Genomic DNA, 13,182 nt, shown 5'->3' on the forward strand with positions numbered 1-13,182 from the left:
CACGTTCACGATCTTCTATGGCACAAAAATTTCAGATTGCTGTGGTGACTACCCCTCTGCAGGCACTTCTCCCATGCATGGCCCCCAAGGTTCTGTGACAGGTTCAGTTACCTGAATTCTCTGAACGGCTTGGACGTCTCCGTACACACGCTATGCAGGGTCACGCGTCCCAATGTGTTTTCGTATACAGGTGCGGTGTGCGGAGCACCCTGTAGTCCTGCGCATATCCGGGAAGCGATGACTAGCGTTGCGCAAATAGCACCCACTGGCCGCCACAAGAGGGCTGAAAGGTGCTCCCCGCAGTAGACATTCGTGCAGGCGAGAACGTAATTGTTATTATACGACTGCCACCAAATGCCCCTGGGGCGACGCTGCCGGAGTATCTCTTCGGCGTGACTGCTGGGGCGAAGTGGCCGCCCCGCTCCATCTCGAGGAGAGTCTTCCGCAGAGGACCGGCGGCGCAGCGGATCCAGCGCCCTTGAATTCGGCAGCAGCGAAGCACGCGATCAGCGGTCCGCTTTCGGGGTGCCGCTCGAAGGAGGATCGAGGGCCGGTCGTCAGCAACAGCCAGGCCTCGCCGGAACAACCGGTGTGACCGGGTCGGCCTCCCCGGCACGCGCTCCGGAGCCTGCCTACCCCGGCGGCGTGACCACGTAGCGCGAGAGCCGGCCCAGCATCCCCGTTCCTTTGGCACCGCCGCTCGCGAGACCCAGAGACGAGCTGGCTGCCGCGCCGGCCCGGTGGTATCCTTGCCATTCTTGCTTCCGCCGTCGCTCACTCTTGCTTTCCTTCTGGCCGCCTTCCGATCGAACGACCTCTCCAAGAGCCGCTTCGGGGAGGCGTACACATTGGCTTAACGGTCAACCGCTTTAGGATCACTCGCTCTCAGGCAAGGAGACCGTCACTTTCGTCCGTTTCCACCAGGGAAGGCCATATGGTGTCAGCTGTATATTTCTGCGAGCCTGCAGAGCCCCTGTGACCAGATGATTAACGCATTTGATGAACGCATGACTGGCTAGATTGGATACTCGTGCAGCGCAGGTCAAATTCTTCGAAGTTCCCACTAATACAGGAGTCAGCAAGCAGTGGCTGTCGTGAATTTACGCGGATTTTCAAACGCCGTGTGTATTTTAGAAAAAAGATGGTGCTAACCGCGCCACTGTTTTTCATCTCCAGAAGTACCGCTCAGAAATGTACAGTTTTGAACAGAAATGTACAGTATATAGTCTCATTTTCTACTATGGGCATGTACGAATCACAGACACGCGTGCAACGGGCGGGTTAGTTATACAGTTAAACCTGGATGTAACACACTTCTATGTATTGAATTCCCGGATTTAACGATTCCCCATTTCCACCTTCATTGAAGCCCATGTGTTTGCGACGTCTATGTAACGAGGGAGTTCCGATGGTTAACCTGGATGTAACGAATTCGCTACGCTGATGAGTCAAGGTTTCTTGCTCTTTTTCTGACAAATCGGTTGGCGAAATGTGCTGTGTCGGTCAGGTGCTAGGCCTGCCTGTCGGTGTGTAGTCGCGTGTGTCCCCTGGTATCTATGGTATGGGTTCGTAGATGATTTCTGCTGCCTGAATACAAAAAGATTTGTCTTTTCAAGACAAGCTCGCAATTTTAAATACTGTCTCCACCGGTGAGAAAGAAGCACGTCGCCGCCCGTTTCAGTGTCCCAGCTAGCATCCTTTCAACAATTTTGACTGCAGAAAAGAGCATGAAGTTCGCGAAAAGGTGACCTTTCAGCGTAAGTTTGGTTCTTGAACCGCGTCAAGGCACCGAGAAGTATCAAAAAGCAAAAGTGATACTTAGTTACGTTTGTGAATTCGGTGGCCGTGTAGTAGCAGCAAGCGCAAATCACGCGGCTTTTCAGTGTGAAATATATCCTCGAACAAGGGTGAGTTCAGCATCGCTGATGCCTGGCATATTGGTTTTGTTTATGCTTCATTCCCGCGAGCTTTCACTCGAAACCTGCATGTAACGAAAACCTGGATGTAACGAAAAAAGCGAGTGCACGGCAAATTGGCGGCTCCTCCCGTGCGGCGCCACCCAGGCTTCTTGATGTGCAGCCAAATCACGGGGCTATAGAACAAAATGCCGCGGCTCCTTTCGGGCACCCGCTTTGTTTGGACCGCGGAGCACAGCGCAGCGGTCGCGCTCCGGGGATGCGGAACTCGGCGAGGAGCCGAAACGCTCGCCGTCCATGGAAGCAGCCCGTCTTCCTGGTCGGCACATCTTGGCAGCGCTGATGGAAAGGGCCTGGCGGGAGGCAAGCTGTCACCCAGCTGAATGGCAGAACGGGGACGCTGCCGTGGAGTACCCCCGCCCCCCTCTTTCCTTTTTCTTTTCCGAGGCTCCCTCTCGATCGCTTTGTAATTATCGTTGAGCGTGACTAAGGGCCTAGAACGTTCGCTTAGGACGTCCGCGAGGGCTTAAAACGTTCGGCGATGCTTTGCTAAATTAAAACGCATGCAGGTAAAACGTTTTGCTTTGTGCGGAGTGTTGGCAATTAATCTTTGTAAGCCCAATTAAAAACAAAAATACAGGACGCAGTACACAAAATATGTATCTATACGCTGTGCTCGCAGGCCTGGCTAAGCCGAGCGCAATTACGCTCTTAAGTCTACATCCGATGATTAATTATAACTGTACTTTTGGTATAAGCGCGTACTAAAACTTTCTGTCCGCAGCATGCAACCCAACGCGAAACAGCGAAAAGAACTCTTGTGCGATTGCTGCGAGGAAACTTTTTAGAACTGAATCCCTTTCTTGGACAGTGGCTGAATCACGCTTACGTGGCGCAGCTACAAAGGCACTTCTGACTTTTTTGTCTGTCTCGGAATTAGTCGATGTTCTGTACCCTTGAGATTCTTACGAGGTTCTGTAATTTTGAGATACTGATATTTTTTTCTACTTATGCTATACATTTTTTCTACGTCCCTTATTGATTTCATTTTCTTCTCCTTCTTATTGATTGTTACTGCGTACTTTTCCCCACAGCTCACGTAATACATCTCTATATATAAAATCGGCACCTTCTCCGTACAAGCAGTGGTTTTCCTTCATTCACCCTGTAGACATTCTTCACCAAATTGCACCCCCTCTCTCCATTGATACCCTCATCGAAGACACCATGCTACGTCTTCAGGAACATCTTGAGCAGTTCCTCAAGGCAAGGGTATAGGTTCATGGGACAAAATGGACAGTAAATTCCACCCCAGTCGTTAACCATTGTCCCTTCCACCCTGAATGCGGTATACGATTGGCATCCCTCGCCGTCGCCCTATAGGGACCGGGCAGCTGGACGGGTGGCGCCACCACTCGGCGCTTCCCTCGTCAGTGGAATGAGCCGGTGCATTGGACTACACAGCCTCCCGTTGATTTTGTCGTGTTTGCTTCGGTGCTTTGTATGTTTTGGTGGCGTTGTGAGCAGACATGTGAGATGAAATGAAGTCTAGACAGATGTGTTGGGTTCTTAGATGCAGTAATGACTACGTAAACTTGTCGGACGCATCTAAAGTTGGGTATCGGCTGCATTGGCATGAGGGCTTTTTGCAGCGATCTGCGCTGGGCTCCACCCATTCTGAGTACGAATAAAACTGCTATTATTAGTATTATTTTCTTCTTAAATGCACTAACGGCTACGCAAACTCATTGGATGCTTGTAAAGTTGGGGAAGGGCTACATTGACACGAGCGCTTTTTGCAGCGCTCTGCGCCTGGCTCCGCGCGATCTGAGTAGGAATAAAACTATTACCAATATTAGAATTCATTTCTATCACTTTAAATTATCTTCAATGGTTTCAATGACGGCGGTTTCCACGCCAGCCTTAGCGCTGGGATACCTCGATACCTGTGTTTTAAATAGAAAGGCACCTGCGTACGAGATGGATTACCGTGTAGCCGTAGAAATGTTGCGGTAGTTTACATTTTCTGTAACCGTGAGCTTTGTACCTTCGGTTTTGGTGAGCGACACTGTGACAGCATGGGAGCCTGGAAGCCGAAGTGGAAATGCCACGTTTGTGGTGGCCATTTTATCAAGAGACAAAGTTATTCACCAACTCAACAGCCCAAGCTACAAACCATCCCTCCTCCCCCTCCCGTTTTACCACCTGCGTAGAATAAAGGCTGGCACCGATAGTTAAAAAATGTGGCAGTGTTAACGTCAGCCGGTGTTTTTTAATGATTATGTATTCTTTACAGAGTACCTAAAAAATCGTGTTATGCCTGGTGAAGACACCAAAAACGCGCGATTAGTTGCCTCAAATATGAGTGCATGAGCCCGAGTCCTCCACCACAGATACATTTCCGACACGCTGGAAAAAGTTTAGATTTGAAGAGGGGGCATGGAAGTTCAAAATTAAACAGCAAAATCATCTAGCCCTTCGTCTAATGATTATGATGGTTGAACACAAAGCTTCCTTCGTGCGAAATCGAATGGGAAATGGTCAAAGTCAAAGACGCTGCGATCAAAAGACCAAACTGCGTTCTGGTCAAATTCGACGCTTAACAAGTCAAAGTTTAAATCCAGAAGGCAACCAAGGAAACCCATACGATAGAGCTTTGCGATAAACCATCATCGGCGTTAGACGGAGGTGTGCATGATTTTTCAAGCGTAGGTGGCAGCTTGTAAACCGACCGCAGCATTCAGTTGTGAAGCTGAGTGCAGGTTTCGGGCACCCTCCTGTCTTGCGTCCTTCAGCTACGCAGAAATTGGTTTTTGAAAAACCATTTACCAACTAGCCAGCAACCATTGCAATTGTTGTAAAGCAATGCTTCTCCACGACAAGCAATACCGTTCTACTATCATGCGGTATTTATTCTATCAACGATCCCCGATGACTGTAGTAAGAGCATTTCTGTGAAATTAAACAAACGTTTCAGCCGTAGGTAACGAAGTTCCGGAAGCGTCGCCCGTCACGATTTCTGTTTTGAGGTAAATCTTCGAATGCACCCCCCAACTTTGTCTTTCGCTTGTGCATGACGTCGACGCCGTTTCGTCATCAACTGCCAAAGGACAGCGCCGCAGCATACCTAGATCGGTTGCACACACCGGCTTTATGGGAGCATTTAGCGGCAATATACTCCTCTATTCGCGAAACTGCATGCAGACATGAAAAAATTGCATGAAGCAACGAACTTTCACTTCCAGCTTGACTTCCAGCTTGGCGCATTGAGCGTCGTCTGCTATTTGTAAATACTGAGTTTGGGCGTAAATAACTCACATGGCATGCCTCGTAAACGTCACATCCACGCTGAAGATTTACCGATCTGAAAAATGCACGTGGGGTTACGTACGCTTTGCAAGCCGCACCGCAGAAAAACGACAGCAAGCCATGCACAACTACGCTGCGCTGACCGCCACCGGATGGCCACCGGCATTCCACTGACGAGCGGGTCGCCACGGGCGGCGCTGTTCGCTGAAGCGACGGTGGTGCCATACAACGGCCGCCCGGTCCCTATACCTCGGCGGCAGGCGACAGCACGCGAGTTATGCGCTCGTACCATCCAGAACGACAAGATGGAGAACGAGGTCGACGTGTTCATGGACGCTGCCGTGCGCGGCAATGAGGCTACGATCGCATGGACATCTTCGGGCGACCCCTTGCGAAACGGTTCCCGGCAGATCTCCAAAACATATGGCCTAGCTGAAGAAGCCGAGTTTATAAGCGACTTGAATGCTCTCCACTCCATCCGCGACCATTGTGACTCACTCTCTCAAACCGGCAGCTTTGCCCTTGAAGAATTGAACAGAGCATTCTCGCCTAATGATACGGCCACGAGTATACTTTATGCCATCCTAGACCTTCAAATGGAAGGCATCGCCATCCGCATCGTTGATTCCTGGTGCACAGTCCTGGTGCACACGGCGACCACACGGCTCACACCGCCGCCCGAGAGACCTGACACACCTCCAGTGGTTTCCAGTGCCCAGTTGCAACATCCACCACGACTACACGGCAACTTTACCTGAGGAAATTCAAGGCAGAAGGTCGCAACAGGCTGCACGATGCAGCACCAGTGGGTGTACTAGGCCCGCTCAAGGCGCTAACACGCTTGGGGGTGGTAATAGCTAATAAGATCTATGCGAACACGGCACTCACACCTCATGCAGTACAGAAATGGACCCAAGGATCCAGCTCGCACATCCAACGCTGCCCGTACTGTGACGATACATGCATCCCTTATCTATATCATTTGATATGGCACAATACACGCTTCACGAGTGGTCGCGAGCCACCATTGGAGCTCGGTTTCCCACCTGCAGACAAAGAAGCGCATTTGCAACGCATTCGAGCAGAGCCCCCCCACTAGAGAAAATAATGGAGTATTAAAGAACCATTGGTCTCTACAAGCTGGTGCGTCACACCTGTACGGACTCCTGTCATAAACGTTCTTTCTACGAACTATATCTTCCCGCAACCATAAACTTTAAAATGCTCTCCAGCAATTCAAGTGACTAAACCTTGAACCTTGATATTTTTTCGATTATTCCCTCTCTTCTTGGTGCCCTCTCCTTCCCCACCAGGGCGTTCATGCCCCTTTAGACAATAAAGCTATACCTCCTAGTCCCTTTCTTTCCCCTTCTCGCCTCACTATGTTCACCCCATTCTAAAGTAACAAGGCCCGCCATTTGTGGCTCTTCCGTATTCATTAAAATCTCTCTCTCTCTCTCTCTCTCTCTCTCTCTCTCTCTCTCTCTCTCTCTCTCTCTCTCTCTCTCTCTCTCTCTCTCTCTCAAGGTTGTTTGGTTGGGAAGAATTCTCCCGTGCTCCGCGATATCTGTCACCTAGGTTTTTGCCCTTTTGCCCAAACTGGCTAACCACTCATTCACACACCCTCGGGGAACGGCACAATAGCCATCGCCGCTGGGACGAACTCGAAAGTCAAGTGAAGCTGATAGCAGTCTCCTGTCTCGTTCTCGGCTGGCGGATAAATGGCACGAAGCTGATAAGAGCTGCCGTCTCGCTCATATGCGAATGCGCCCGGCCTCCCTCCAGCGTCGCAGTGCGCGGCAACCTTGGCAGAAACTGGCCTCCGTGGCTTTTAATCATGTGGACCGGTTACACAGAGCCTTCTACGGAGGGTGACTGAGCAAAACGCGGAGCACTTCTCGGCATTTATTGAAGAAACGCACACCTTCGTATACCATACATAAGGGGCGAACTACTTTGGGAGCGCAAGCTGCGCCACCATCTTCACGTATTCACCGGCAGCTCCGTGCTACCATTGTTTGCGAGCGTTGCCTGGGTGGCGCTGTCCATCGCGATGTCCAGCCATCCACTCTTCCCCTTCGCAGCGATCTGGAATGCAGCCGAGATCACCGGCCTCCGCTCTGCAGTTGCCGGCTTATGCAAACGTGAGTCGGCTTCGCGGGTCGATGTTCTGGTTATCTTTCTGCGACTCTCGGTCTGCCCAATCACGACAGGCCTGCGTTCAGGACTCAACCCACGGAGGGAAGGAAGGACGTAGAAGGAAGGCAGGAAAGTTAACCTAGCTAGAGCCTAGTTTGCTATCCTGCACGTGGGAAAGGGAAATAGGCAAAAAAGAGAAAGGAAAGAATGAAGAAAAATTGGAGCAGACAGGTATGCCCAGCGCTGAAGTACTAAAAGTTCAAGTTCACTGATTACCACTGAAGGCTTTCAGTCTATATTCTACAATTTAAATTCGTCGCCGGTAAAAAGCGTAAGAGATCCTTAATCGCCTTCTGAGCGGTTGACAGAGAAGGCCAGTGACACAGAATATTCTCCTCCGAAAATGGCCGCAGAGAGTCCAGGTTCCTCAGTGCTGACGACAGCTTCTTTCTTTCAGGCGAGTAGCGTAGGCACTCGCATAAAACGTGGCGTATCGTCTCCGGCGTGCCGCATGTTTCGCACTCCTCACTTGCTGCCATTCCTATTACTTATGAGTAAGCATTTGTGAATGCCACTCCCAGCCAGAGACGGCAAAGAAGAGTTGCGACATTAGAGCGAATGTCAAGGAGCTTCTACGAGAGCAGTTTTCTGGGGAAGACGTAGAGAATTTCGTGGTTGTACAAACTGACGAAGCTTTTTTAACAAAAGGATAGCTCGCGTTGATGTCTAGATCAAACGAATTCCCATACCCTCGAAAGCCGGAATATCTGCCTAAGCTCGACTGGATCGCCAAGTGACCAATGTAACCAATAGTCCCGTTCATACGGATTCGAAGGCTGAGGTGGGCGGCCGAATGATGCCATTCTGGGTCAAGATACCAACCACATGAGTACTCCGCTTGCAATGGGCAGCACATTTGTTCTTCCCTGTCATTTTCCGCATGACCACGCTGGCCTTTCTGGGTCGAAAATATCCCCGAGCCAGCTGTAGACACATTCTTGTAGAGGCCATGATGCCGCATAAATTGGAGTGATGGTTCACAGCACACAATGGAATATCGGAATATCTTAAAGCTCTTAGGTATCATAAATTTTAAAATAAGTCAATTCTAGGAAACAAGACGGATGTGCACAAAACAGAGTCAACAAGAACGGAGTAAGCAAAGTACAGCGGCGGCGAAGCAAGAAAAAAACACCGACATGCAATCCTCTCTGGCTGAAAGAGATGTAGAGAAGATTAATAACACCGGGATGTCCGTTTTACAGCGAGATTTGCTGGGTACACCTTACGGCAATGAAAAAAATTCAGTGCAATTCCACCCTGTGAAAACCGGTGACCAGCGGAGCTGTTGTTTTATAGATTGGCCACAATTTCGGGTTCAAACCGCGGCGTCGCGCGGGGAAGCGTTCAGCGGAATATTAGCCACGCCGACGTCTTGGTTTTTCACCTCGCTGTATTTGGGGTCCTGACGGCCATTGCGCTTACGCTTGGGGTCGCGGCCCGATCGTAGTCAATTCTCCTTGATAACGGCGCCGCAGCCCATTATGGCGAATCACTGCTCTGCACTTGAGAGCTTTCACGTTGAGTGGAACGGCTTCTAATTTTAATTTTATGTACAAGAAAGCTTCACTGCTCAGCCTGTTTTGCGGAAAAGCCAGCTTACAAAATCCAAAGTTAAGCCGACTTTTTAAAAGCTGGCTTCACTTCTAAACACCAGTGCAATGCTATAAAGACATGTTTTCAGGGGCAATAAAAACCATATTGTATCAAATTACGAAGCGCCAGTGCACCCAAAATAAAACGGGTCAGTTAACCTGTAACATTTCAGCTGTAAAAGAGTTCATCGCGCGAGCGCACAAAAACGCACACAAACATACGCACAGCATTATGATTACATTCAACGTTCACACAATTTTTCTCAAACCGCAGTCATCATGGACAATGACCAGTGTCGAGAGCTGAAGACACCACAGAGTTGCAGGCGTGCGCTAGTACGCAAGCGTAAAATCATCTTCATGGAGAGCCGTTGCGTGACAAAGCGAGGGCATGATTACTACACTTGGTGGGTGTCCTTCCGGACCCTGTAAGTCTGACAGAGAGTGGAGGACCCGCGGCGTGTTTTTGTATTGCTGATAAATAGTCAAGGCCAGTAGACATCTCCCTAGGCCATTCGACATGTAACCACTAAGGGAAAGATATAATCTGCTTGTGATGTTGTTACGAGCTTGGGGGTTATCTGGCGGAGACAGCGAACTCTACCCGGGCGCGGGTTTCCGATTCTCAGTTTGAAATAAGGTCCGCGTAGGCCGTTTGGACATTCTAACGTGAGTTCTATTGTACACGCTTCTGTGTACAACATGTTTCAAGCACCGTAAATCCTACCCTTGAGTGTAGGCGATATTCACTGATCGAACCACATCTGTATTTCTATTTAACACGTAAAGCACTAAAATCCCCGCCAAAATTGGGTGAAGAAGCTGTCTAACCTTCGTGTGGAACTGCTTGTTCCTCCAAAAGCCACAGCCTTGCTCCTCGGGTCCCCAGTGCGCACTCACTAGAACCAAAAATCGGGTGTACTTCGTAGGTTCGGCGTTGTAGTACGGCCCATGCATACCTGCACGGCTGTAGATTGTTTTGCAGATTCTTCTTGAGCGGCGTAGGTTGTTAGTTCGCCAAATGTAACGATTTCTGTAGCTTTGTGCTCTTGGTATTATGCGTGCTCCAGTTATCGGCATCCTATTTTGAAACAGTATCAAGAGTATCTTGACACTGTATCTTTGTACAACATCAAAAGTAAAAGCATTGAATCAAACGTAACCGAGTAATCATAACCACAGAGCCCGGGAGGCTCTTTGATTGAGAACTGCGTTGACGCCAGAGATGCAAGCTGGAGCGAGTTGCGGTATATTCTAGACCATGGACTCAAAACGCCAAGGGACACTATTGCGATGGAAGTGATTTTAAGCTGTCCGATACCTTCCTCGACAATCTCACACCGGCTAACAAAGCTCGAATTATTAACACGAAAGTGTTTAATGCTGGGGTCCACCAAGTGGCGTCATATCCATCACGGACATGACATCCGCCAGAAAAACTTTTATTGCCGCGGCGGCACCGGGATTCGAGCCACGAACTCGAAAGAGTTCGTGGCTCGAACTCCCGCACCTTCGTACCTCCCGGTGCGAGGTTTCGGGAAAAACTTTCATTGCCGCGGCGGCACCGGGATTCGAGCCACGAACTCGAAAGAGTTCGTGGCTCGAACTCCCGCACCTTCGTACCTCCCGGTGCGAGGTTTCGGTGCGAGGTTTCGTTGCGGGAGGTTTCGTTGCGGGAGGTACGAAACGCGCTCCCGACTGCGCTATAGACAGACGCGTGAATATGACGACAAATGCGCCTTATAGCCGTCCTTTCAGATGGTGCTGCCATCTAGGAGAGGCAAAGCAAGAAGTGTATCATGACGCTAATGAGCGCCGACAGTTGGCGTCTCGATGCCAGCGCCTGCGTGTACGGGGGACGCGCAACGTAAGATGCGGAGAATCCGACTTGCGCATGTCGCCAGTGATGTCGCGCTCGTGACACGGTCCGCTCTCCTTTGGCTGCAGCGGACAGTATTTTCGCCAAATGATTCGCTGACAACCCGTTTGTTTTCGTCCGCACGGACGATTTGCGAGCGCCTGTGGTTTCAGTCGGATTTATGCAATGCTCCGGCGCATGCAATCCAGTGCCTAACGTTGATGCGTCTAACGGTGACATACCAACAAAATATAAATAGTGACGTGCAAGTTCATATCGAAGCACAATAAACATTCAACTGCTGCTGTGAAGGCACACTCCACTTTCGTGTTTTACCTGTTCCTGGAAGATGGAACAGCCACATTTTTTTTAGTTTTCTACCGCTCGTCTATTCCGGCTTTTGTACTCTTGGCTTGCTGCGCCGTGCATATAGTGTTTCAGGGCGGTTGTCATGGGAGAGGTTCTCTGCTGTTTTACTCCTGCGCTGCTTTTCGATCCGTGCGCAGGTTGCTGACCCGTTCGCCGGAATCCGCAAGTATAGGCCTCGAAAATCCTGCGAGGAGGAACGGTCGCAAAACAGCGGAAGTAGCACAGAGCAAACAGAACGATAAAGCCGTGGTACACCTCGCAATGATTTTTTTTCAGCCGCCGAGAATGCTCATTCTCTGGTCATCTTTCTGCTGAGCGGACTAACGGCTCCTCCTCTCGTGACTAATCGCGTCTGCGCGCTTGGTCGCGGTCACCTGAAGTATGGCGCCGCGATATCTTGGGGACCCAGTCCGGTTAGGCTTGGATCTGCGGAACGACATTTGCAACCATGGCGTTCGTAGTTTGGTCGCGGGACCGAGCTGCAGGAAAAGGCTGTTTGCGATGCGAGTAACGGTACAGAAAGGTCGGCCAAGAAATCGCCCAGATAGCGCGTGCCGAACGTGGGGCTATGTTTAGAGCCAGGTAGCCTCTTCTCACCTCTTATTGTGGTATACATGTGATACAGGCGCATCGCTCTCGGGCCGTAAACGCGCGCTGCAATCAAGGTCAGCCGAGGCTATCTTCCCATCCGTTTTGGCCGTAGGAAAAAGCGCCGCCGGCCGTTCCTGCGAACGTCATTGAGATGACAAGCCGTCGCGTTGTGTCGTCATGACGCTGCCGCCGACAGGCCCTGTATTCTCCTGGCTGACTAAATACACAAATAGCACTACGGCACGACTGCGGCTATTACATGCCAACAAGCAAAAACAGAGAAAGAATGGGTGAGGTAGGAATGTGGTGGACTCCTTTGTGCTACCTTGGGGGTGTTTTGAGTCCGCGCGGAAAGCGATCGCCTCCACGCGGAAAGCGCCGTCGAGGAGGCGCGCGATGGGGAGCACTGAAGCTGGTCGAGGGCCACGCGTGCCATTGAACCAGTCTTGCACCGCGACGATACCATCATCGCCCAGCCCGGGCAACGCGGTCCTGCAGTTCCTGGCTGCGCTGCCCAAGCGCTGCTGCGGTGGAGGCCGACGGTGAGGCGCCGTCCCGGCCCATAGGAGCGCGCGGCTCATTTTTCCCGATCCGAGCACGTGTGATGTACCTTAGATACATAAACGTCGCCAAGAATTTCCCTACATCTTTTCGTACACTCGGGGTTGGTGAGCACAGTGAACCTTCCTCCAGGGGGTTGTACAAGCGGGTATCGTTCTTCGAACAGTTTTCGGAAAAGCTAGAGAAAATAGCGCGAAAAACTTCGCGCTGTTGACAGACGGCGACAAGCGCTGACGAACAACTTAAGAAAATTTTATTGGAAGTGACTACACATAGACGCGCACGAGCGTAATATCACAACGGTGCGAGAAGGAAAGGAAGGTGCAATTGTTATCCTAAGCTTAACGAAACGCGGGCCTTGAAACGATACCGAGACGCCCGATCCCCTGAAATCTGCGAGGCATCTGCCATTGGCGTTAGGGGGGATGACTGCGTGTGTTCGCCTTCGGTAGCACTCCTTCAGCGGGAGATAGCCTACCTTGGCACCTCAAGGGAAAAAATGGCTGTTTTTACATTTTAACTGTGTCCATTTCACGTAGGTTATGGTTTTGGTTTTTTCTTTTCCTTCTCGCACCGTTGTGAGATTACACACGTGCGTGTCTATAGGTAGTCACTCGCAATAAAATTTTTCGTCAGCGCTTGTCGTCGTCTGTCTACGGCGTCCAAGTTTTTTGCGCTGTTTTTTTTTTTTTTCTACCAATGAGTACCCAACTAGCCCAAGGTCAAGCCTTAGTTTAGAAGAAGCCCCTGTTTGACTGCCAGTTTGTAGCTGGGGCTTCTTTCT

At 50.5% G+C, this 13,182-nt stretch overlaps 1 protein-coding gene across 3 annotated transcripts in view; it reads left to right on the forward strand.

The window, feature by feature from the left end:
* The window catches only part of LOC144170544 (uncharacterized), a 236,044-nt gene that overhangs the window by 173,433 nt on the left and 49,429 nt on the right, over positions 1-13,182 (forward strand). Inside the window, exon 1 of one of the 3 annotated variants that reach the window (XM_077700401.1) lies at positions 7,230-7,369. The exons of the other annotated variants lie outside the window; for them this stretch is intronic. Coding sequence (XP_077556527.1) covers positions 7,362-7,369 — 8 coding nt within the window. The 5' untranslated portion in view covers positions 7,230-7,361. Of the gene's footprint in view, positions 1-7,229; positions 7,370-13,182 lie in introns of those variants that run through there. 3 annotated transcript variants of the gene reach the window in all.

This window comes from Haemaphysalis longicornis, unplaced genomic scaffold (genome assembly GCF_048455015.1).
Source record: "Haemaphysalis longicornis isolate Haplotype H1 unplaced genomic scaffold, Haemaphysalis longicornis Haplotype H1 scaffold_2, whole genome shotgun sequence".
In the NCBI taxonomy this organism is placed as follows: domain Eukaryota; kingdom Metazoa; phylum Arthropoda; class Arachnida; order Ixodida; family Ixodidae; genus Haemaphysalis; species Haemaphysalis longicornis.